The sequence below is a fragment of the Apteryx mantelli genome, chromosome 21 (genome assembly GCF_036417845.1).
Source record: "Apteryx mantelli isolate bAptMan1 chromosome 21, bAptMan1.hap1, whole genome shotgun sequence".
NCBI lineage: Eukaryota > Metazoa > Chordata > Aves > Apterygiformes > Apterygidae > Apteryx > Apteryx mantelli.
Genome location: NC_089998.1, coordinates 10,394,916 through 10,421,261, shown reverse-complemented (window position 1 = coordinate 10,421,261; position 26,346 = coordinate 10,394,916). Strand labels below are relative to the sequence as shown.

Here is a 26,346-nt window from a genome sequence, read left to right as displayed (position 1 = left end):
TAAAGGATGGTTGGGCCCTGGCAGCTGTTGATTATATCTTAATAGATCTCTTCCACTTTGGTCTCTGTATGCATAAATATGCCTCTACATTGGGTCTGCAAAGACTAGCTTGAAACTGTGGGTGATGTTTGTGCAGTTCTGCAGCTATTGGCAGTATGGACCATCAGTAGGGAACAACAAAACTCTTCTGCTGTGGTATATGACAGTGCTCTCCTTATTTAACTACTGTGTTTATTCACTTGGTGTGGAAGGAGAAATACAGATGCTTTTCTATTCCATTGATTCTTGAAAGAAGAGAACAACCACATGGGCTGGTGCAGGAACCAGCTTTGGGCTCTGATTCTAGGAAATGCTGAGCTGCCTCTTCTATAGGCCACAAATAGAGCAGCATTCAAGGTGTGATTCCTACTGCTTAATCTTAGCTGTGCTGAAACATTTCTAAGCTCTCTGTAGTCAATATAGCAAGGGAAATGTCTGCTAGGAGTGAGTTGCCCCATCTCTCCCTGTTTGAATATAGAGGAAGCTAGACTAAACACCTGACTTGCAGATAGCTAAAATTAGAGTTGGCTTCTGCCAGCAGGAACCCATGAACTAACTGCATTACTGTAGAGAATATGATTTTTTTGACTGGTGTTTTTACAGAAATGGTAACTTATGGAGTTGGTCAAATGGCTCCTATTGCTGCAAGAAGTAGGAATTTGGTTTATCCACACAAACTCCCTCTTTTCTGAATCACAAATGCAGTTCTGCTCAAATGTTTTGAAATTCTAAACAAATCTCAAAACACAGGTTATTACTAAAGCTTATTTTTAAGCAGAAAGCAATTAAATGTGAATTTTTCATTCCAAAGCAAGGTACATTTTCTTTAGGGTGCACAGACTTTTTTCTTTTTTTTTTTTCTGCTAGTAAGTGATAGGTACTCTTAAAGCTAAAAATGAAGGTGAGATTCAGTTGACTAGGGGAAAGAAATGAATAGTGACACTATAACTTTGAATTCTACACAGATATATAACCATATGCCATTGGAGCAAAAGTCTCTAGTGTAAGACCTTAAAATAAAGGCTCATGGGAATGTGTGAAACTTCTGACCTTGGATGAATAGGGATAAAATTCACTGTCCCTGAACTCTTAAATTAAGAGTTTTCAGTATGTGTTGCTCATGCTGTTCCTTCTGAGCAGTCATACTTAGAGATATTAATTGCTTATATACAAAAAAGTACACATGAGAAACCATGTATGACATGGAAAATATAGAACACAGTCACTTTGGCATGGATAAATGTCTGTCATTCCCAATTGTTAGTATGAGCACTTAGTGGACACTCATGAGAATAACAAGACTCCTGGATCAAGATGAATAAAATGGCTTTATTTTTTGCTTTGAGACAAAGTAGGTTTTTAAGAACAGTTTATAAACTTTATTGTCAGAAGGCATTAAAGCTGTCTACTAAAAGAAATAGCTAATACAATAAATCTAAAGTTCACTCCATATAATTATTTTTCCTTTTTTTACATAAAATTAAGTCATCTATACATAGTGTCAATAAATATGCAAACACTTTCAGTGGCTGTTCTGATGTTTTAATATAAAACTCTTCAATCAATGAAAGCATAGCTTGATTTGTGCAAAAATAAGAGCATCTGGAAAGCTAGTTTAGTTCATAATTCAGCAGAAAAAAGATCAAATGCTCCTGACTTATGATGCATAATAAACACAGATATAACTTTGTAGGCAATGCCTTTCATGCTAGTCTACAGGAATTAGCAGTAACATTTACAAGACAAAATGAATTTGAAACTGTCACCATTGACAAACTTGGCTCCTATTTGCAGTTTAAGAGATTCATACCTAGCTTTGGTGCCAGGTCTTCAAAAGAAACCAAGCAATGGAGTCATAATTTCCTCTGAAAATCTGATAGGTGCTGAGTGTTTTAGAAAGTCGCCCTCATTCAGCTGCCTCTTCAACAGCTGAAATTCTTGTAGCCTACACCCTTCCCATGGGTGCACATTGCTTCCAATTAATCTTAATTTGTCCTCCAACCTTCAAGATGCTTAGGAAACTACTAAGGAGATGAAAAGTCTCCATGCCCTGCCAGAGTGAACTCTATGCTCTCCTGTGAAAAGCAGACATTAAGTGTGATATTGGCCTTGTTCCCAGCTCTTGGAAAAGGGGTCTTCCTGAAAGAACAGTCCTGGGGAGCAACAGATCTGGCTGTGACTAAGCATCTTGGCCAACAGACCAGAACTGAGAAAACTAAACTGGTGTGGGTAGTCTCCTGCTCTGTGGGATTAATTTCATGGAAAAACAACTTCACTGTATAAATTCAAGGGTCTATCTTCTCAAGATACATGTTTGCACATGTACGTATGTGTGTATATATGTATCAGTACTAAGCACTATGGATCTTCTGCCCAGACAGGAGCTGGATAACTTTATCAAACCTCTCAAAGTGAGTGCAGTGCTGGTCAGTAACTGTTGAAGACAGGTGTCCTTCACTGAAGGCTGCAATAATCTTACTGGCATTTAGCCAGCAAAATATTGTATATCTGGTCTTAATCCATCCCTGTGTAGTGTTGGAAGAGCAGCATCTCAGCTATCCCCACCTTCCCTAAAATGTATAGCCTTTTGGAAATGTTCATCTTTCTCCCCTCTATAGAGAGGGAGCCTCTAGAAATTTAGGATAGATACCTAACTTTTGTATGGTAAAATGAAATACAATGCTCACATGGAGGGACTATTGGTGTCAATGTATTTAGACCACAAAGATGATGTTAACTCAGGTTATTATTCCATATGGGCAAGGGAGACAGTAACACAGCAATAAAACAAGGGGTTTCAGCTTGGCTCAAGTTAAAGCAGAGAATTAAAATAAATTTTAAAAAAATTGCCTTTGTTATTCTTTTAACTTGAGGTAGCTATTGGATTAACAAACCTTTTAGGTGCAGGTGTAATATAGAAGAAAGTGGTCTAATTCCTATGCTCTTATTAGCTCCTGGCTGTTCTACTGATGCAGCCACCCACAGCCTAGCAAAACATCTCAGGCATGTGAGAGTGGATGAAAGCCAGGGCAAACTCATTTCCTCTGTTAGAGCTCCTAAGCTCACCCCAAAAAAAAAAAAAAACAAAAAAAACCCACACACAAAAACCCTTCTTTCAGCCAGGTCATAGAGTACTTAACCAGAAATCTCTTCTGAAGCAATTTCAGAATTACACCCGTAGTTCAAAGCCAGCAAAATGACAAGAATTGTGGAAATCTAAAATAATATGCCTTCTGGGAGAATGTTTTTCAATTTTGCTATTGGAAAGAAAGTTTTTTGCTTTCTTGGAGCTAGAGGACTTTCTGAGGCGAAGATAACATTACTTGGGATAAGAAATACAAATCTAATGGATGCTATTCTGCTGGAAGCCTAAGGAAAGCAAAACTCAAGTTGGAATGGAACTAAGGCTGGCCAGAGCTCTGCTGACTTCAGATGAGGCTCTGACCCTCATTTGGCCAAAATTTCCTAGTCTGGTCATGTCTGGTAATTGGGAGCTGAGAAATTGGGAGCACAAGCTCTCAGCTGCCAGGATGCTTTTCTGTAAGGCTGTAGATAGCTTTTTGGCCAGGTAACTGTGTTCAAAGGTGGCTTGAATAGCCTGGTTCGCATCTGCCTTGTGTGCCAAATGAGATGTATCTGTCCCTGCCTCAGTGGGCTGAGACTGAAACTAGGATGCAGTTTCTGATGAGCACTGTTTATCCACAGGAGTTTATTTTTCAAAATAAACTAAGAAATAAAAAGGAAAAGAAAGAAAAAATAAATGGAACCTGCTGTTCTCCACACTGCAAAGGGGAAAGGATTGGGAAAAAAAAGTTCTCAGTCCTTTTTGTCTATTGAAACACAAGTGTCTATGAAACCCCCAGGGCAAGGGAAAAGTCTGAATCCAAGTTCACTCTGGTGGGGTTCCTGCTTTTGTTTCTAAAGGTGCATGAAGTAATGGTCATCTACTCATTAGCACACAACAAAACAGGTTTCTTGAACGTTAGCATTGTCTGGCTGCATTAGATGATCACTCTTACTGGTGTGATTTGGTCAGTGCTTTCCAAAGGGGACCATCATCAGAAGTCCTTGCATTAGTTAACTTGCATTTTTATTATCACAAAACTTGGAAACAAGAAGCTAAGTCAGTTCTACTGGTAAAGATGCACATCAGTACAGAAGCACAAGACAATACACAATCACTTATATGAAAATACATAACAATAGCAAAATGCTATACTGGTGTCTAATACCCAGATCTGGGCAAAAATTCTTGACATTGTCTGATTCTTCTAAAGAATGAATTTTCTCCTCATTTCTCATCTGAAATGATGGGCCACTCAGGAGATTAATAAAACAAAGCACAGAATGGTCAGTTATACCATGCAGAGGTGAAAAATGAAATTTCTTCAAAATGCGGTTTAATTGTGTTGGTGAGAATACCACTGAAAATCACAAAAGAGTCCGTTAATCTGGTCTGTGCTGGCAGTTCTGTGTAGCTGGGTAGTGTCTCTTCACACTGGGGATTTGCTAAACCTAATATTCCCTGAACAGTTATGTCCAAAATCATCTCAACAGCTTAATTTTCTCTTCACCATTTGGGATATGTTTTGCCTAGGAACCCGCCCTTTTGCTTTCCACCTCTAGACTCTAATCCTGCCAACATGCACGTGCTGAGCGTGGTGCAGATGAGCCCTCCTTCATTTGGAGGGTTACTTCTATAATGGTGTAGTCGAGAGTAAACACGGGTAAAAGACACTTTATCCACTTTCAGCTTGAGCAATGAAGAGCTGGGTCCTCAGATACACCAAACAGGAAAGTTGACCCACTTTTTTTTTTTTTTTAATACAGTGACACCCCTATAGCCACATGCTTAAGGTTAAATATAGCACAAGTATATGTTGGCAAGACTGGAGCTGCAGTCATTTGTAGATGAGCGATTTAAATATCTTTACGTATCTATATAGAGATTTTTATTTGCCAAAACTTGGTTTGGAAAGGAAAGGGAAGGGGATGAATAAGTGAACCTTTTTAAGAATTTGGGTTACATTTAGTGTTAGTTTTTTATGGGGATCAAGAAGAAGGAAGAAGAGAATTCCTAAAAAACTAAAATATTTTGATCAGATTTCATATTAAAAAAATTTTTTTTCTTCTGAAGTTTTTGTTGTGAAAAATGCTTTTTTTTTTTTCCTTAGAAGACATAAGGGTCAGAACCTCAAATCATTTAATTATTATTAGCTCATTCAGACAGAGCTGCCTATTTGATCCTTTTCCCTCCCAGTTTGAATTTTCTCTTAAGTGTTTTAGTTTCACATCCACCCAAACAAAAAAAAAAATCAGTTTGACCACAGACTGCAAGGTCACTTGTTTGCATGGACAGATTTCATCATTCTCTCTTTCAATTGAAAACACTGATGCACGCGCATTTTCACCTCTTCAGAAATGATTTACACTAAGAATATTTTATAATTTAATGAACGTGATGAATTTCTGGGAACCCTTCTGTCCATATTTAGTTTTGGAAAAATACGGCAAGCAAGCTTGGGTTCAGGCTACTCGACATATTCTTCTTTGAGTCACACCTCTGTCTCACTTAACTCGCTTTACTCTGACTTTGTGCCATTGACTTCTGCGGAGGAATCTCTGATTTGCACTGGGGTCAGAATCAGCACCTACGTGTTTCTTTTAAACTTGCTGGTCATTGTCACTGTTACAGAAATATCAGCACGGGGGGGGGGGGTGGGGAGAGAAAATGAGAATTTCCACCAGGGTAGGTGTGTGGGTTAATATGCCTGCACCACTTTAAAACAAGTAATGCCAGAAATACTACTTTATGCTATATACAGTGTGCTAGTGTGCTAAATGTGCTAGAAGCTGGCTTGTGTAACGAGGTATGAAAGCTTGATCTAAATGGACTAAAATAAATAGTTGTTTGCACTATGGATAATGGGACAAGAGAGTGACGGCTATTATCGAGCTGCAGCAGGCAGGTTTTTGGTTGTGAAATTTATCATCAATGTAAAGCGGACACAAATTATGTGCCTTGTGATAGAAAAAGCTCATTATTGCTCTAGGGATTCCTAGGACTTGAACAGAATATATACAAATATATATGTATGTTTATGTGTGTATATATATATATCCCACAAGACTCTTTTTTTATATGCCAAATACTGCGTGCACCGCTCCTCTCCCCCAGAACTCATTTTTCCATGATTCAGTGCACCAGGCATTGTCATGACGGCCCAAGAATAGATTTTATGGAAATCTGCTCTATAAACCTATCAGGACTGCATTATGGCCTCAGAGGAATGCTACATCATCTCATTATAGAAACAAAAAGATTTCTGAATTTCTGTAACTGTCTTGGGACAGCTAGAATTTGCACTTTGTCCAAGAATAAATCAAATTCATCCTATAAAACACTTCACAGAAGCTTTCCCACCTAGCTGCTGAGAATCACCTGTCCTGGACAGGTCACTTGTAGGTTTTCCCTGTATGATCTCTATCATGTTGTGTGGTGTGCCAGGCACCTAAAGCCTGGGGCAAGCTGCGAGACAAAACTAGCTAGCTGCTAATTAGTTTGGACCCTGTTCTGAGCACCCTAAGGGGTCAGAAGCTCAGAAGGACTCACAATATGGGGTGCTGAGGAAACGCTTTTGGAAATATGATGAGATACAGAAAGTCTTAGGGTTTCTCAAAGAATATCCCAATCTTGAATGACCAAGAGAGTAGGATTTCACTAGATTTTACAATAGCAGAGGAGCCTGAAGAGATGGAGGAAACACATGAATGAGGATTTAAAGATAAAAGTGAGTCTAGCTAATAAATAATAGGACGATCTGGCCAAAAGTGCTTGTGCGTACCAGCAGTAACATTGCCTCTACTTTCTGCTTCCCTAATCTGTTTTCAGGTGCTGTTCTCTCTGTGCAGCAGGATGATTTTAAGAGAGAAGTTGCATGTAGGTAATTGCAGAATTGGACAAAGAGGTGTCCTTATAGCTAATGGAGAGGGAACAAGAAGGCAGGAGGGTGTCTGGAAGAAATGGGCCAAGAGGACTGCTGAGATGTTGGTGGGGAGAAAATGAAGGACAAGTCAAAGAATGAGATGCTAAACTATGACAGGGTGTTGATGAAGGGGTGTTGTCCAGGTTTCCTACCTCAGCAGTGTTGCCCAGTGAACCAGCATCCAAAGACTAGACTTGAAAGGAGGAGCTGGAAGCAAGGAAGATGCCCACTGAGGACAGAAGTGCAGGGCAAGATGGAAATATCCTAGCTTTTGTGGCATGTTTGGTGCTATCTTGGTGTAGGAAACAGCTAAAGATGACTGAGACCTACTATGGGACCTAGGCACTGAGAAGCAGGGAAGTATGGTCAGATAGCCTGCTTTTCGGAGATGGTTTACTACATAACAGGTCTAGTAGGCTGAAGAGGAACAGTCACGTTGTCAGCACAAAGGTGCTTATACCCTGCTGTGAAGAGGCAGAGATCGTGGTGCTGCCTGGCTCCTCCACCTCTCTCTGCTCCTTGCCTCTCATGTCCCCAGTCTGCCTTGGCCTTTCCCTATGCTGTATGCTCCAGTTGTGCTAGTGACTTTCTTGTCCACTCAAACAGATCTTTTTGTTAATATGGCAATGTATTGTCTCCTGCTAGGAAGAGGCATGCTGTGGACAGAAGAGCCTGGCCTCACTGCCTTCTGGAGCGGGGTGGTTTCCTGCGGAGAATTTCTCTGCCTATTTGAACTCTTCAGCTACAGCTCCCCAAACCCAGCCCTACGTCCTCCCCAACCTCAGTGCCTCTCTGGCACTAACAGTGTGCTTTTGGTACCACCATGGCTCTGAATGAAAATGTTGTCAGTCAAGCCTTGCTGTGACTTCTGGCCAAAGAGTGGAGAATGGAGGAAGTACAATGAGGCAAGGCAGGAAACAAAGCTGCAGAGAGTGAAGCTTGGCCATCGGCCAGATCCTGCAGATGGGCGGGGGGGAAGCGCTCAAGTGTGAGAGCTTGAGACCTCCTAGCACTTAGGAGTGTAAAGCTTGAATCTACTAGAACATGGTTTGAATCATTGCTAGTGATTTATTTATTGTGGGAAGAGAAGGAAAGCTGGGGAATTTCCCTGAGACACTGTGAGGTCTATGAAAGTAAGGAAGTGTAAGATGGGAAGTGAAGCATTCCTGAGCTTTGCAGCTGCCTGGGGCACGCCATGATCTTGCCTTTGGATCTTTTGACCTTGGGCAGGGGCTACTGGTTGCCAGCCTTCACCCTGGGAAAGGTTGGGGAGTTCTTTGTCTTTAGGGGACTGCTGTAGCATTGACAATGGTTGCAAGGGGGGCACCAAGAAAGTGGTTTCTTTAATTGTACTCACTTTGCATTTCACAGAATGGAAAGCAAAATATTGCAGAGATTTCCTCTTAAGATTTCAGTGGCCACTTTAAAAATTTTGAAAAATGTTGCCAGATTCTTCACTCTCCTTGCTTTTTATGTTTCCTAACATTAGGATTTGAGAGCGAGGTATATTGTGCCGAAACAGAAAGTGTTTCTGCATGTTCTCTAGAAATTCTACATAAAGGTTAGGGGCTGTACATTGACTTAAAAAACTGTAAACAATTTCCTGGAAAAAAAAATTCAGGTAGCTTCTGCAAACCACAAGGTATAATTTTAATCTACTTTACAGGGAAGTTGGAAGGGATTAATTAAGCAGTTAATGATTAAACTGGGCTTCATATTAGTGCAACGTCTATTCATAAGGAAATGATGAAAAGTAATTACCTTTTAGTACAGGGAATCTGAAGAAAGGCCATGTAAAATTATACTGGAAATGCTGGGGAAAGTTTAAAATACTTTTCTGCGGTGAGGAAATGGCTTATTGGAGGTGGAACTACTGATATAGCTTAGCTGTATTATTCAAGATCAATATTCCTACTCAATATTCCTACCCCACAAATGTAAACTGTTTCCCCCTAGTCTACAAAATTTCAGACCTCTCAGTTTTTAGCTGCAAATATATTCCCCCCCCCTCCCCGAGTTCAATTTTTCTGGGGCTTTTCGGGTTGCTTCCATTCAGCCTGCAGCTTCAGCTTTCCCTGCCCCTTAATTTAAGGATACAGGGGATGCTGGGCTGCAGGCGAGGGACAGTGCAGAATGTTCACAGCACAGAGCAGCGCCCTGAGCTGCGCTCATAGAGTCGAGGTTGAGCAAGCGAGGTCGGGACCTGGGAGGGAAGCCCCTGCTAGCTGCTGCCAGAGCCCTACAGTAAAAAAGCACCGAAGAAAGTTTTGTGCTCCTTAGTATAATCAACCAGCTTGATGTCACTGACGTTGACCATCAGCTTGTCCCCTGCTTCTAGGGAAACCACAGCGCCTAGATAAATAGGCTGGAACCAGTTGATTCCTTTTTCACTGAGGGTCTTGGTGCCAGTCAGCAGCTGGGTGGGCTCGGGGTAACTGTCAGTGACTTTGGTGATGATCTCAGTAACAGAATTTGTTTTACTGGAACTTCCAATGGGCCCTCGGAAAGTGACCTGAGCATAGACATAGTAGTCCCCAGACACAGGTATCACCAGTGCGTTGCTGAAATAACTCAGGTTGTTCTTGGTAAAGGCCAAGCCGCGCTTGTCTTCCCACTGGAGGATCGGCAGCTGGTTTCCCATGGTGTTGGCAAGGTCTTGTCTCTTCACTGAGGACGAAAGAGGGAGAAGAGATCAGTTAGTTGGTTATGGCCGGGGAGATAGTGCTGGCTGTACCGCGGGTGCTGCGTGTGCTCCGAGAGCCGATCTCTACTCCAAAGGGCAAGCAAGTTAAATAACAAGGCAATCAAAATGCTAGGGGAGAAATGTTCCTGTATTATGGGCAGAAAACTGAGGCAGACTTGGCTGCAGGCTGGACTGTCGAGCAATAACTGGCCTGGGCATGGTCATGTAAAGGGGACTATTGCTGGATGGAGGAGACTCTGGGCCACCATAGCAATCAGGAGCCAAAATTTTGGTGTGCTTTTAGAAGACCTTGGCCAGAGCAGGTTGGTTGAAACCATCCTTTCTAATGGCCAAGTCTCACAGTACTATGGGACTTTACCCTGCAGGTCTGGGATGCTATCTTACCTATTTGCAGAGTATAAACCTTACCTTTAAGTGAAACCATCACTGGGACAGTTGTACAAATGGGTACGTGTCCGTACCTAATGGTTGAGGACAGTAATAAAAGACACTGGAGCAACATATTCTTCACTGGAGATGGATTGTAACTATGCTAGTGTCAGCGTAGTGCTAACAGAGAACAATAAACACTGTTGTGCTTACGAAAGTTTCACAATGACCAGAAGGAAAGAAAGCCAGTCATCCCAAACTATCACTGGACACTGAGGCATTTGAACTTTTCTTCCTGCCAAGCTGCTTCTGAAGGACAGAGACAAGGTTCATAAGCCTTTGCCTTCAACTTTTGGTTTCGTGTGTGCACAATGAAACCTCTCGCTCTGGAATTGCTTTTGGTTTACTGCTGTCCTTTCATTTTACCAAAAACCCAGAAGATCCCACTGTGCTTCCAGTTCCCAGAACAACACATTATATTCAAACACAGTTAGATCCCAACTTTTTTTTTTTTTAATGTTTTGATGGAATAAAACACTAGGTTTGGTGTACTACCCTCAGCTTTCCTCCAGGTTTTTTCCCAGGCTTGTGGATAACTGACTATTTACAGAGCTCAGATCCTGCCCCTAGCATTGGTCTGATCCAAGCAGGGGGCTGGGAACTGCTGTCCTCCTGCTCCCTTCACCTCTCCTTCATCGTTTCAATTTTGGCTCGCACTACAGCCAGAAGAAGAAGCCCTAGCACTTATTCATTGTATGTGCAAGGGAGCAGAAGAGTTTCCTCTGCCCCTTAGTGACTGCCACACAAAAACATTGCAGTAAAACAGGCAGCTGAGACAGGGAAATAAAAAAGAAAGAGGAAAAACCCATGAGATTCTACCATGTATTAAAAGGAACTTGTAAAGTCAACGTTAAATGCCAAGAAAGACGGAAGCAGCTGATTTCCAGGAAACTAGACCTTTTTCTTTTTTGTGAGCTTGAGTTAATATTTAGAGGTGATTTTCAGTCTGTATTTGGGCAGGTGTGCGTGGGCAGGGAGGTAAACTGAATGCAGGTGAGGAAAAGCTTTGAAATGCTCTTGGCAATAACCATTTCGTTTATCCTGAGTGAAATGAGATTCAGAAAAACTAATGGACTTGGCTCCCAGCGATGTCCTTTTTCCCCCTCTTTTCCGGCAATAGATAATCCATAAGGAGACAAGGAGGTGTTAGGAGTGCTGTATGTTCTCTGAGCTGCACAGCACAAGAACGGCTTTTCTCAGCCTGCCTGTCAGCGGTGCTGAAGTATTAAATCTTTCTGATCTTTCCCTAGGAGTCAAAGCACACGAGAGTATTTCTGCATGGGTGAATGATAGGGATTGTGATAACAAGCCAAGCTAAATTAAGAGCATTACAAGGACTCTGTGATGCTTTGAGCCAATGAAGCTGTGCCTGAAAGAGAGGAATGAAAGAAAGCGAAAGTAATTGTGGTCTGCCTTCACCCTCATCTACCTCTAGGGTGTCTAGGGACTAGGCTGAGTCCTGGCAAAAGCTAAAGCAGCATTTGGGTCCTTGTAAGGTTTATTGGTTTATCACAACTTGCAGTAAAACCTCTCAAAGATGAGGTAGTAGCAGGGGAAAGCTGCTTTGCCACGGAAAGGACCAGAAAAGATTAGAAAATTTCCAGAAAACACCCCGGGCTCTTTTCCATCTTGGCAAGTTTGGGGAAAAATCGAGGAGAATCTGCACGTGAAATGTTTTCTCTCCATGTACAATGACGCATTTAAAATGTCAGTGACACTCAATTCTTCAATGTTTTCTTATAACTAAGAAGCAACTCAGATGAAGTACGTGATTTCATAACCTCTAGAATTAGGCAACTCTAAGTTTTATAACTATAACCTTCCTTTTAGGTTAGAGCTCATTGTATTAATGCTCTCTATTTTCAGACTAATTTTTTCCATGTTTTAGGGACATGTCAAGAGGCAAAATGCATGTTCAAGTGCCTTTGAGACAATATCATTCCTTTTCTAACAATAGCTGTATTAGTCATGTATTTATTGCACAAATATATGCAGCAGTACTTCCTGCAAATACACATACTATGCTCCTTCTTAAAAAGTAAATAAAATCTGCTTTTCACGAGAGCTTAAAAGCTATGGTTACTTCAGCTTTTTCATGTGTTTTTCACTTTTTGCATCCCGTGCACATGAAATTTCTTTTTTTCCCCCCCAAATCCCTTTTGGTTTAGTCCCCTGCTGGGGAATCCTTTCACCTAGCAGCTTTTGGGTGACTTTCTCGTGTTGTATTGGTGAACTTCTGGGGTCCTACATTGCACTGCCCTCACCAGTGCGAGTCTGATGCTGAACGCAGTCCTTCAAGGGCAGATTTCTGGTCTCAGCAAGAGACTAGGGTCTGAATCTCCTATACAGGAAGGCTCTTTTACAACACGTACTACAATGCCTAGTGGCTGAAGGATCTCGGAGCTGTTCAAGATTGTGCCCTGACAGTTTAATGACTGACCTTAAAAGGTCACTATATCCCACCATGAGGTGGAACCAGAAAGTGATTTTTTTGCCCAGATTTTGTGGAGAGCTCAGACACTATTGCAGCAGGATAAGTGCTAGGCAAATACTTGATGGGGTTCCCCGTACTGCCACCAGCTACAACAGAGTTCATCCAGCTGGCTGGTGGCAAGGAGGAATAGGCACTGATCTGCATCCTGACTTGAACTGCAGCCAAGTAAGGGAGGGGATGATGGCATGGCACGTTGCAGTCAGCACCGATAAATATAAAGCATTGCACAGGACAGAATGGGGATAGCCACCCAGGGAGGACATCTTGGTGGCAATGCGGAGGAGTTCAAAATGCTCCGTGTGTGTTAAAAAGGCCAACAGCTTGTGGAGGGTTATTCATAAAGGAACATAGAACAAAACATCAAGTCATTCTACTACTGCTTAATTTGGGGGGCCATTTCCATACAAGTACTGTACTTAGTTCTCGTTCCCCTCACTCCTCTGCTCTCATCTTCAAAACATATATTTCTAAAACTAGAGAAGGATGGAGAGGAGCAGCCAGAGATCTGGAGGAGCTTTCCTATGAGGCAAGAGTATGTCAGTCTACTACTTTCACTTTCAAAAAGGTGCCTGAAGTGGGGTATGTAACAAAGCTCTAAAGATTAAATGTTTCCTTTTCACTTTCTATGCACCATTCACTGTTTCTGAGAATAGAAAAACAAGGCGGCACCCAAGAAATTATTACTGCACAAGTTTAAGGCAAAGAACAGAAAGTACTTTCTGATGTGTGTTGCATCATTAAGCTGGGGAACTCATTGCTGTAGGATACCATAGAGGCCAAAAATCTGCTTGAGGTCAAAAAAGGATTAGCTAAATTCATGGAAGTTAGGTTCTCTGATAGCTATGTAATGAGGCAGTCTGGATGCAGCCTTCAGCTCCAACCCCCAATTCCCCATTGTACAGAAAAGGAGCAAGAACCGCCTAAGCACCTCTGCTTGGCCAAAGCTGCTGGGTACAGGACACCGAGCTGGGTCAGACCAAGCTCTGTCACTCCTACAGTCAAGGCTTGGATGTTTCCAGTGTTATAGGAAACTTTCAAAATGCCACTAGCTTTTTCCTTTTCAGGCTCCTTGCTATGGCCAACAGTGACTAGGCCCAAATGGCAGGCTAAGGAGGACACTGTCCTGTGGAGTCTGCTGAGGAAGGGACTTCTAAGTACCTTTTGCAAGTGGAGGGCCTGAGGAAATTTGAAGCAAACTGCTGGGTGCTTCCCAGAGGTAACTGGATTTTTGTGCAACCTAGGGAACTTCCCCATCAGCAGAGCAGTGTTTTGGCTGCTTTTCTGAGTCAGCTGCACTGGGAATGTCTGGGTTTCTCTGTCACGCAGAAGCGGAAGTCCAAAGGACCTTTATTAGTAGACCTGGTCCTCTTGCTCTTGCAAACTTGCATTTAAGCACAGATGTGTTTTGAGCAAGGATGGGACAGTTTTGGGGTGCTGATAACCTGCATAGAAAAGGGGACAGGACGTAGGGTGTGTGCTGGCAAGGAACTTGTGGACGAGAGAGAACAAATCATGCTCTCTTGGAATTGGCCCAGATGTACTGATCTCTTTAGCATTGTTTGTAAATTCAGCTGAAGCTTCATGCACCTTCTTGCATGCTTGAAGTTACTAAGTGCTCCCCTGGAACACCACACAGTTTTGGAGGAGCACCTGCAGTGAGCTGTATTTTGGGGAGATATAAATTGCTTTATACAGGAGAGGTTCAGAGCAGTCAGAGCCCTTCAGCACTCAACCCCATCCCCATGGGAACCAGCTGTGCGATTATTCCTCTTCTCTGGTAATCCCTGAATTTTCCAAGAGGGTGGAGCTGGCTAGGATGGGGGATGGCTCAGGACAGTGTCCTTGATGTAACGCCAACTGCACTTTCAAGGCAGAGGTGCTGAGATGGCAGCCTTTCAAATGCTGTCTGCCCCTCAAAAAAGTATGATTATCCCCCCTCCATGACAGTGCTGTGAGATATTGCCTTCCTCTTCCTCGTGTAGATAGGGGCTCAAAGAGGTTTAGCTAGGCCTAAACCTTCCCTTGCTTCCTCAGATGTGGTTCAGAGGTGTCCTCACCAAAAACAGGAGGTTGTTTTGTGGGAATATGATGCGTGTGAACTGAGTCAGGACTTACAAAAAAAAAGGGGGGGGGCCTGAAAACCGACCTTTTTTGACCTGATTTTGCTTCCAAACTGGTAGTTCTTCCTGATTCACAGTGGTGTGAGGGCTCTCTTGAGTTTTGGCATTGATTTTTCCAGCAGAGCTCAACAGATCACTAAAATACCAGGTGCTTATTTAAGCTCAGTTACAAGAGCTGGCCTGAGTGCTTGTTTCATTGAAAAAAACCAACCCCGAAAAGCGGCAATGTTTCAACTACCAACTTCTGTAGACCATTTTACACAAACGCAGACCCCAGTAAATCCTTTACGGTCAACAAAGCCAAGCTGATAACTATCTTTTCCGTGTTTCCTGGCCTGCAACACCTGATCCTATCAGACCCGTGTGAACTGAGATCATTTGCATTGCAAAATCTGCTGTAAAACCCGAGGGAAACGCTTCGTTTTTGAACAAACATTACCTGTCAGGTGTGCTCTTGGCTTTTCTGCACTGGAAAGCATATCCGTACCTAAGAGGGGAAAGAAGAAAAAGGTGTGAAAGGATGTTTGCTGCTCTTCAAATCAATCAGAGGTGAGCAGCGATCCTTCCCCAGAGGAAACGTCTGCAGCCTCTTTCCATTTCCTCATACGTCTGCGCAGGGATTTATTTACTGTGACTGTTTATTGACATAGGCAGGCGTTGCGGTAATAAAATGCCTTTGCAAACGACTGAGCTTGTCAGTCCCACTGCGGCACTGAACGTGAGGCTTCGACAGCACAAATTGCAGCAGCGTCTTAGTGCAAAGTGCCGGAAGGTGGGAGGGAGGGAAGTGGGGGGCCGAGCTCGCCCGCGCTCGGATGGGATCGCGGCGTGCACAGGCTCCCTCGCATCCGTGCTTTTGCCGTGCCCTCAGTTCAGAAATGCTTAACCTTAACCTATGGCCTCGGTTCTGTCCTGTCTACTTGACTCTCGTGGCCTGGGTTTTTGCCCGCGGTCTGCCCTGACCTGTGGCTTGGGAGAAATTTGGGTGGTGAAAGCGGAGGGCGGGTGGGAAGGTGTCTGCCCTCAGGTGCATTGCAGCAGGCTGCTGCAGCAGCGATTGCAAAACCCCAGTGAACAGCGGTGTTTTGGATGGTGGGAAGGATGGACAAACTTACCAGTAGTCAGCGCCCGCTGCCTCAGAAACCGAGAGCCCCTCTCATCCGCAACCTGCAGGAGAGAGTTGCAAGCAGTTAGCTTCCAGTGCTCGGGCTCCAGACATGCACTAAATCCACAGAGAAGTCCTGTCTGAATTATCCCAGAAAACAGCTTATGTTTCAGTAAAGGTTTCGTGTAAAAGGACAAGCTTTGTTCCCTTGCAAGAACTTTCTGCTGTCAGCTCGAAACCACCTACGTCTCAGCAAAGGTGCGAAGGACGGGACCTGGGGGCCTGTGGTTGTCGCCGTGTTCAACTCTGTGCTTGGTCGGAGGCTGAACAGGCCCTCGGCACGACTGAGGAAGGTTTGCCGTAACATGCCAATGTAAAATAGCCCTCGCTAGCCATCCTTTGAGACGGCGCGTCCCTCCAGCACCGCTGGAGCATTAGAGATCTCCTCTGGCCTTTGCTCCGCGCAATGAAGCGGCATACAGAAGTCAGGGCACGGCAAAGTGAGAGATTCCTCTTGTCTGAAAGCTCGGGAGGGCTGAGCCTTAGCTGGCGCTCATAACACCAGTGAAGAGAGTTACTGAGGTGTCTCAGCTGGCCTCTTGCTCGCTTTCCTTTACGTTGCTTCAGACTGCAAGCCTATGTTTTAGGTCCTTCTTGAATTTTGGATAGTCTTCTAGGAAGACAGACAGGAGCTGAACAGGTTGAAGACTGCAGCTGGCAGAGACCTGAGCCCCACGGCATGCTGGCACTTAACCGAGGAACCGCAGGACCGGCTTGCATTTACTTGCTTCCTAAATTTTCCTCTAGAGCTGAGCACCACAAGGCTCATCGTGCAACCCCGCGCGAACACCCAGTTACACGGCAGAAGCGCATGGCCCTGGGCAGCGCCAGGCAGTAATGACGTTTATGTAGAGCAGCTCAAAGCAAAGCTGGGTTTGTCTATCACACGCCTGCCAGGGCTGGTCCTTCCTCAGTCGCCCTCTGACACAGCCCGCGGCTCCTTGCCAGGTACCGGTCCTCTTAACGCAGGCTGTGAATCACAGCTCCGAACTGAGGGAATTAGGCTGCGTGAAGCTGAGCGTAGATCTGGCCTACGCTAGGTGTGCGGAGCACTGAAGCAACAGCATCCCTTAGGCTTTCCGCAGGGCACAGCTTATTGCAGGTCTGTGCCGACGGCCCGGTTGCGGAAAGTGGGGAGATGGTGTTGTGCAGCCAGCTCAGCCTGCGGGGCCTGGGCTGTCGGGAACCCCAACCGCGCAGCATCTGTCAGGAGCGTGCTTGTGTTGTGCGGTGTGTTTTGTAGGCAGCTACGATAAATAGATTTTTCTGTACGTTGAATAGAGTAAACTGCCACCGATCAACTCTCAGTTAAGAATGTGATGCACATCAGCTAACACACAGGCTGAAATAATATCAACTTGTAGATAACTAGGATATCTCCTGGTGGCTCTGTCTCATGCAACTTCAAACAATACAAGTAAAGTAGAAAATAGAAAATTTATGCTGGCCGGGGCAAGAAGGGGTTGGGGTGGAGTCAGACGATCTGGGTTTGGGGACTGGTACCTGCTCCAATGAGCCAAAGAATTTTAATGTCTCACTAACAGCAAACATCTGTGCGCTCTGTAATATCTTGCAGATTAACTGTCAGTTCTAATGGCTCCAGCACACTGGAAAAAAATGGGCAAGGAAAACAGCAGGGCAAATTCTATCTTTTTTCCTTTCCCACCTGTCCATGTGTTTGCCCCAGTTGCAGGAATACGTTGTCCTGCAGGCAATGTCATGCAGAGGAGACGGGGCTGTGACAGTGCCTCAGTGTGTGGTTGACAGAGAGGAATGGTGTTGAGCTGTGGATGAGATGTCTGGGCCTTTCGTTATGACTAATGACTTTCTCTGAGGTCCTATCTGCTTGTGGTGGTGTCTAAACATGACTATTTTTTGATGCACCACAAAGTCATAGCCAGGTGACTTTGTCCTTCTTCTGGTGGGAAGCTTGAAATCACTGCGGAGGACTTCTCTCCATCACTCCCCCTCGCTCTGGGACAGATGCACATGCCTATGAGTGTATTTATCTATCTACACTGTTATCTATGTGACATTGCCTACGTATTTATCAAGTTACATATTTTCTAGCGATGCTAAGTACCGTAATGAGCTACAAATCAATCACAAACCTACATTTAATCATGTAACTTCAGTGGGACTACTTATGTATTTATAGCCAACCTGTGCTTAAGTACTTTGTTCAACTTAGACTTGGCAATACAAGAAGTAGCGATGGGAAAACAGGAAGGATCTTGAGAAGAATCTTGCTTCTCGCTATCAAAAACTCCAGAATGTTTTTTAACTGAAAACTATGAGGAAGCTTTCTGTGCAACCTTAATTTACTTATTTCCAGAAAACTGGAAATAAGATGGAAACTCCAGCTGCAGTAGCTGTATTTCTAGATGCTAAAGGACAGTATGGTGCAGTAGATAGAGCAGGGTACTGGGATGTGTGAAATTATTCTGACGCTTGGCAAAAGCATGGTTTTTCCCTAACAGTACTGTTTGATAAGGATACAGGCCTCCTAAACCTCCAATGCAAAATATTTTAGCATGTAAAAGTGCTATGTAATAGCAAGGTATTAGTAATATTTGTCCTAAATAGGCATGGAAATTGTACATGTTTGGTGTGGATGTGGTGTATAAAGAGTTTTCAAGCAGAAAGATGTGGTGGAAAGCTAAGCAGCATGAGACAGTAGAGAGAAACCATTTACACAGTGGTTTTCTCTATTCTCCTTTCTGGCTTAGCTGTGATTCTGAAAAGTTCACAGCAAGGCTTCAATTTTCCCTTTGGTTGCTGCGGAGACACTGTTAACCAGGGCTGAGTGATTTTGAAAATCCCACCACAGAGCTGACTTGGTGACAAAGGACTTCTCAAATGGCCAGCTCTAATCACTCTGAAGACTGTGGTCTGCAAAACACTTCTAGGTTGTTTTGATACCAAGAATGTCCAAAAGCCTCAGTGCACTTAGATCCACATAACACTAAAGCAAAAGAGAAGAGCTGAACATCCCCCGTTCACCCACTTTGCCTCTCCCACCTCCAGAAAGGGCTGGAGGTGTCCAGCAGAGAACTGCACCGGGAAAAGCAGCTTGGCATTGGAGGCATAGAGATTAATAAGCAAAACTACCCCCAGCAGCTCCACCACTTTTTTTTAATCACATTTTTGTCATAAGACACAGTTTTACAGACAGGGTCTGTGTAGTGCGCCCATGATGCTCACACCCATGATTTTGCTAGCTCCACGGGTGCTATATAGAGCCTAGGTGAGGCATATTAGGTAGTGGCTGGTCTCATGATGGTGAAAACTAACCGCGAGCGGGGCATTTCCGCCGTGCAATGCAAAGAGCGCGGATGGGTATGTGCCCAGGGCAGGTGTGTTTTGATTTTCCTAGCTTCTTTGCCCTGTAGGACCATATTCATCAAGCAGCAATGGTCAGTCAGGAGTTTTACTGGCATTAGCCTTTGGAAGGGAAGTCCCACGTTCCTGGGCCTAGATGAAACACTCCTCCCCAGGCACTTGTCCATCCTTATGCATCAGCAAGCCGTTTCAGCTTCTCCTTTCTGTTAGGGTAGACCATTAGGGCTTCTGACTCTGCACGAATATGGTTTTGCACTCTTCTTCTGCTCTCAGTTACTAGCTTTCTGGCTTGATCCTGTTGATATGGTAGAGAGATCGAGCCAGAGCTGCCAGCAGTTTAAAGTCTCTCTAGCCCTGCAGCAGCTCCCTTCTCCATTGCAAGACTGGCATGGCACCTAGGCTTGTGTGCAATGCTTTGGATTGGGCTTGGATTGCATTTCCCTTTATACTGGGAATGCTGTCATGCTGCCATGCAAGCAAGCCCAAGTGCCAGCATGTGTGGGGTAGGACTCGGTGGTCTGTTTATGGGGTTAGTGGCACGGGTTGCTAAGGCAGCTGGAGATGTGCTCCTGGTTGCTGCGTCGTTCCCCTCGGCAGATCTGCACACTCAGACTGAAACTTGGCTCCCCTTTGGGGAAGGATGCACTGAAGTCTTAGCCCTTCCTCTGGAAATACACAGCCAGAGCCATTCACAGATTTTCTGCTAATAATCTAAGACATGAGTTATTTGCCTAGTGAACCCTATTTCCTCATCTTGATGTCTTAGAGCACAAAAGAAAATGACTGCTATCTCCAAAAGGGAAGCAATGTAGAGAGCCTGGAAGGTGTCCAAGAAAACCAGCATCAGACTTGAATTATTCATGCAAGGCACAGTATATCATGAGAGAAAGCCGGCAGTTCACACATGTTGCTTTAACAACATAACTTGCCCTGCTCTGTCCTGAATTGGCCATTTCTAGAGCAAAAGGTGAGTTTATACCCACTTAGAGGCAGAGTGTGACATCATGTGCACCCACACAAAAACAGAGATGAATAAACTGCCTCACCCCGCGGGCTAATCTAAGAGGCACACCCCTGTTGCACAACCCTTCGCTGGCTCCCTGTCTCCTCCTCCTTGCTCCAGGAAGAACCAGCGCAGGAATTTACTACGTCTGCTGTCTGCTTCTCGCTGCTCAGCTGTGCTAGTCCCTCCCAGGAGATGCTGGTGTTGGACCCCTCCCTTCTCCCAGGACCAGCCCAATTGCGCCGGCAAGCTGATATTCTGGCATGTGCAGCCGAGCTTGGTCCTGGGGCAATGAGAGGACTCCTCCCATTGCTCTCTGCTTGCTGCCTACAAGGGTCGGCAAGTGGACACACATCTGGTGCGAACTCATGCCTGCCCACCTGCTCCCAGCATGCCCAGGACATCCACAGTCCCCAAACTAGGGCCACCATCAGCATCTGGTCTCAACCTAGTCATCTTGGCTCAGGCTCTCAGCAGGGCATGTGAAGAAGGCATCCTTTAGCAATCCGGCTCTAACTCTTCCATCGCAGAGGGAAGTGCAAGACGACAAGACTCTAGCTTTTCCCAAGTGCTTTTAGACCCCAAAATGTTCCCCGTCGCCTGAATGAGGCTATGGCAGTGAGCTGGAGCTGCAGGGCTGAGTGCCCTTGCTCAGCCCGTGACACTCTTTGTGGGATTAAAAGAAAGCTGCACAGGAAGACACAAATGCCCACCTGCGCTCTGCTGCTGGAAAGCCCTGGCAACGCGGTCAGTAATCAGTGGAGCAAATGAAAGATTTGGTAAAAGCAGTATCCACTTTAATTGTAGCAGGGTGCTCCACCTACTTGGCTTGGCACAAGCACAGACGGCAGCAGGCCATCTCTGATGATTTTCTCTTCCTCTCTGGGATTTGCAAAGGCTGTAACTCATCTGATCTCCTTGTTACATCACTGGGGCAACACTATACGCTAATAATTCAGTGCATATGCATAGAAATACATTCTCGTGTTGTCCAGACTAGGGCACATCTGAAAGGTTTGCATTGCACCTTCCTCTCTTGCAAAGCCAAACTCATTCACAAAAATAGACTTTTTTCCACTAACTCTGCCAAACAGGGTCAAGAGCTAGGAATGTATTAGTCCTATCAAACAGGCTAGGATTTTATCACAATATCACTCCAAGATCCTTAAAAGAAATGAACTGAACCTCGTAGGATGAGGATATGAAAAGAAAGAGCGCTGCAGGTGTGACTGTGCACCCAGTCTAGCTGGTCTAACTAGCAATAACAGGAACAGGGCAGTAACATATACTTTTGCGTGTGCACGTATCCACCAAATGTGCCAGTCTAAGCTCCTGGGCAGGACTGTCACGTCCCCTTTCAGCTAAGCACAGTTATAAATGGGTGACATGTGAGATACTTGCTGCAGAACTCTGCCCCAGCGCGAGGCGCCAGCTGTGCGGACAGAAGGTCAAACTGAGGCTAGTCCTTCTCTGCACATCTGCGGGCGCACATGCACACAGCCACGGGCACAGCTGTCAGCCGAAACATCCGTAGGGAGAATGTTTGCCGGGATAGAAATTTGCCTTGGAGGCAACTTATTGACACCTTTTCTTTTGCTGTTTTGAAGCGAACATGGGACATTCAGGCTAGTTAATGAATTTCAGACCTGAAGCTAACATTCCTTCAAACCCTAATTCTTCAAACATATATGCATACGTCTTCCTTCAACCAGGGGCAGCCCCGTTGAACTCAAAGGCTACAGAAGGAACAGGCACCTGTTTGCAGGCTGCCACAGGCAGGAGCGAGGCAGTAGCGGAACAGCCCTGGAAGCAACCGCGCTAGCAAGCATGCGTTACTAGAAGCAAAATGTGTTTAGCTGCCTGTCAGAGAAAGACAGCTGAGAAGATCCTTGCATCTAGAGAAAGTTTGGATGGGGGATAAAAAGGAAGGGATGTAAATTTTAGCATCACGCTTGGCAATTGTCCCAAACCGTATCTCAGCAGGAGTTTGCACTAACGATGCACCGCTGAGGACTCTGGCTGCCTCCCCCCGACGTACGCTGAGCGTTTGACCCACTGACATCAGCAGCGTAGTCAGCAGGTGTTTGCTGAAACACTACGTTGGTAGGTGAGGTCTCAGAGTTAATCTGAGAGTAGGGAGGGAAATGAGACATACTGCCCAAATCTGGCCGAAATCAGTGGAGGGACACTGATTTCCATCAACTAGTGATTTCTCTTAAAAGTTTTCTGCAGTCTGCCAAGAAAGTTTTCAAGTTGTACCTTGCACTGTGACCTTAGTGAAATTAAAGAGAAGAGGAACAAAAACCGTTAGTTAAAAAGACCAAGCAGAAGAAACAAGATTTATCCCTAGCAGATTGGCTCTGTGCGCGGAAGAAGGCATCTAATAGGAAGTCTCTCAAGTTCTCCTAAATCACTCGCCTGTTAGAGGGAAAAAAGAGCTAAACAAACCCAACTCCCGAGGCGCTGGAAGCCGCTCTCTCCTTGTTGCAGTGTGGTAGGACAAAAAACAGCAGCCTCTTACCTGGTTGGAGCATGTGCTGGGGGCTCGGAGGTTTCCGGCCAGCAGATAGGCTGTGGGCAGTGCGAGGACCAGCACGGAGAGCAGGCACAGAAGCACGCCGCATCGTATTTTCCTCAGATCCTCCTTGAGGTGCATCCCGGAGGCTTTGCCGGTCATAGCAGCCTCTTCCTCCAGAGCTATCTCTGCCACACGGTCCATGCCGGTGCCTGACGCGGGAGCTGCTGTTTCCTGAACGGGAGCGGGGAGCAGCAAAATCTCTTCTGGCTTCTGCCCTGCATGGAGACCCCCATTAAATAAGAGCTGCCTCGAGTGTGGGAAGGCACCGCACACACACACCCTCCCTCCCAAGGAATGCACCGCCTACAGTAGAAACCTAGCTCAGGGAAAGAGAGCACCGCGCTCCCCACGCTCCCCGAGGTGCCTGCTGCACGCCGCCGTCTGCCCTTTCCCCCCCCCCCTCCTCTCGCAGTGCAGAAGGAAGCTAGGAAAGTCCCAGTGGGTGGAACCAGGATAAACTCTGCTGCTGGGCTGGATAAGCTTGAAAGCTTTTCCGCATGGCAAAGGGAACATGAAACCAATGGGAGTGAAAGTGAGAAGCAGGGGGGAGAGTGAGGGTAAGCGGTGGAGACGAGAGCACCGTGCAGTGTCCTGGAGCGGAGCGGTTCCAGGGCAGCCCGAGGATGAAAGGAAAGAGGGTTTTAAGGAAGGCTGGGTTATTGCAAGCAACCCCATGAAGGGGCCTGATTCTCACGAGTGTTGCTTCATTCCTAGGTTTTAGCAGGATTTGCAGTGGACCGGAGGCTGCTCAGTACCTTTTGCAGCAAACAGTCCCAGATCAGGCCTAAAATAAGGTGCTTTGCATTCCTGCTGCTTTGGTTTTTCTCCTCTCTGGACTTATTTTCATGGGGTTTCCGCAGGTGCCTGTTATCACTACTTGGAAAGGGAAAAGTTGTGACCTTTCTGCACTCGGGAAGGTTGTGCGTGACATTATTTTATGAGCAGCTGCTGTCAGTGAAATCGAAAGGGCCTGTTGCCCATCAGCAAACCTGGGAGCTGCCGCGCTGCTGATTTCGGGACAAGCTCGGATGGCAGCTCTGCCCGGCTCGAGGGAGCTCCGCTCTCCTCCGACGGCTAGCGTGCGCGCTAACCCCGGGCCACGCAGCGGTGGTCTGCCGGCCCTCCGCCTTCCTCGGCAGGGTCGAGGAAGGGCTTGGCAGAAACCTTCAATGGAGATGTTGCCATTTAGATTTATCCGTTTTTTTGAAACTTTGAAATTTTTTCCCAGGAAAGCATGGTCTCATCAAAACTGAAACTCTCTTTGATTTATACACACACGCACATGCTTATGTCCACAAACTTCTCCTTTTTCGCTGGGTAGAGAAACAGGCTGGAAATATTTTTCTTTTTTTTTTTCTCTCTGATTGAGACAGAAACAACTTTTGGTTTCCCCCACCCCGTGATCTAAAAATAGTTCAGATTTGTGTTATTAAAAACATTTTGTCAAAGACAGAAAAATGTCTATTTTCTCATGTCCCAATCTCCTTGCTACTCCCAATACTGGGAGAGGAAGGACAGGACGAGATAGCTGGTAAAGCACTGAAGGATGTGCGCTCTAATCCGAGCCAAGCCACATAGCTCCTAGGAGACCTTGGACAAGTCGCCGACTTTGTTTCCTTCTCTAATCTGTTATTTGCCTTCACGTAGGCTGTAAAATCTTGAGGACAAGGACTACTCTCTGCTTTTGTAGCATCTAGATGTGATTCCAGGGCCAGGGCAGGTGTGGCTCCATCTATCATAAAATTAAAAAAGCAGATAAAAATGTACTGTCAAGATCAGTAAAAGGAAATCTCATTTTTCGGGGGAAATGCTGCGTAGAGATGTGATTTTCTTTTTTCATAGGATCCTAGATGCTTGTTCTAGGGCATAGTGTTAAGAAATTAATATTCTTATATGGGGCATCCCTTTATTTCTAGGGGTGAGAGCTAAAGTTCATTTGCTCGTTGTTGTGAATGCCCAAGGTGCTCAATGTACATTCAAGGTATGTACATGCCTTACAAGCAGACAGTCACGGATGTCTTCAATCCGTGCGCCTGCAAGCCCTCCGGAGTGTATTTGTTACCTTCCTCCGAAAGGCCAGTGGAGCCAAGGGGACAGCCGTGAGTTAGAACAGCTCGCGCCAGGGTGTATTTGTTTGAGGGCTCTTGCAGTGGTGCGTGACCTGTGGCTGTAAGAGGTGCCGCAGAGGGCGAGGGCTGGGCTCCTGAGCCGAGGCTGTGACGCATTCGCGCTCTGCCTCTGGCACATTAAGAAAGTTCAGATTTTTGTTCTTAAAAATTGCACGAAAGAAAGGACAAACCTTTTTTTTTCTCAAGAACGCAAGAGCAGTTGGCACAGAATGTGCCTTTTTTTTGCTAGATGGTGACTTGCCCGAGATCACTCAGCAAGGCAGCTCTAGGTAACCCAAATAAAAACCACGGCAGACCTCCTGTGGAGGCGCTGGCTGCCTGCAGCCCAGCCACGGCCCGCCGTGCCGCGCACAGCGCGCTTCGGGTTTCTGCTTAGAGGGTTTCCCAAGCAGCCAAGGGCTGTCCTCGTTGCAGAAGCTGGCGTGACCCCGAACTTCTCGCCGTTCGAGTGAGCAGAGCTGGGCCTGGGCAGGCAGGACCTCGGCAGGGGTAATCCTCAGCCGTCAGCCGTGCTTCTCCTTGAGTTTCTCTTGCTGTTTCCCATGTGCTTTCAGCCATGACCGTTAGGTAAATTCCCTTGCTCATGCCAGACACGTCCCCACCAGTGATCCTTGACTACCTCGTACTAGTTAGAAAAATCTGCCAGGGTTGCCAATACCCACCTCTGTATTTTAACAGACTTTAGAGAGGGGAGGCGTGTTGCTATGGAGTTAAACATTTGGGAGGTTTTTTTTTAAAGAGAAGAAAAACCTGGAATGGGGCTAGGTATCTATGAGAGGAGAAAGCAATGACTTTTAATCGAGGCGTGATAACTGCATGCTGTTTTGTTTTGCTTTTCTTTCCGTAGCGCTTTTTGTTCTTTCTGCATGGTTGCACACAATTTGCATGGGCACATTTTGTCTGAGGCCCAATAGTGTAGTCTATGTAGGGGAACAGTATTGCAGATATTTCTGTATTCTGCATGGAAGATACTTAGCAGATTGCATCTTTATTCACTGCTTGTCTGCATTGGGTAATGGCTGTGTTTTCAGTTTTTAAGCTTGCAATAACTATGGAGAAAAAGTCATTGAGCATTCAAAGCTCATTTCATACATTTTCTGAGAGTTTTCAAGGTGCTGTATGTTCATTGCATTCACAATGATTACTGTTTTCTCTGCACCGTTTCCAGCTGAACCCTGTGAGAGTCCCTTGAGAAAGGCAAAGCACGGAGCATCCATCAGCTGGCAGGAAGGGGGAACCAGTGTGCGGGATTTGCTGCCCTTGATCTTGCCGTGGCCTTCCTGCTCAGCCTTCAGCTAGATTGTCTGGAGTCTCCCATCAGAGACGCAGCACGGGTAGACAGTAGCTCATGCTGGGT

At 45.4% G+C, this 26,346-nt stretch overlaps 1 protein-coding gene across 1 annotated transcript; it reads right to left on the bottom strand.

Annotated features, from left to right (window-relative positions):
* Positions 1-9,264: 9,264 nt before the first annotated feature.
* Positions 9,265-23,001, bottom strand: TNFSF15 (TNF superfamily member 15). The gene is made up of 4 exons (XM_013953804.1): positions 22,804-23,001; positions 15,888-15,939; positions 15,212-15,259; positions 9,265-9,692 (listed from the first exon to the last, which is right to left on the bottom strand). The coding sequence occupies exons 1-4, from the start codon at positions 22,999-23,001 to the stop codon at positions 9,265-9,267; spliced, it is 726 nt and encodes a 241-aa protein (XP_013809258.1).
* Between the last annotated feature and the right edge of the window lie 3,345 nt (positions 23,002-26,346).

Coding starts and splice junctions, on each gene's coding strand:
- TNFSF15 (XM_013953804.1), bottom strand. CDS start 23,001: ATGGACCGTGTGGCAGAGATAGCTCTGGAGGAAGAGGCTGCTATGACC. Junction 15,260..15,887: donor GCAGCGGGCGCTGACTACTG/GTAAGTTTGTCC, acceptor TTCCCCTCTTAG/GTACGGATATGCTTTCCAGT. Junction 9,693..15,211: donor GCCAAGAGCACACCTGACAG/GTAATGTTTGTT, acceptor TTTCGTCCTCAG/TGAAGAGACAAGACCTTGCC.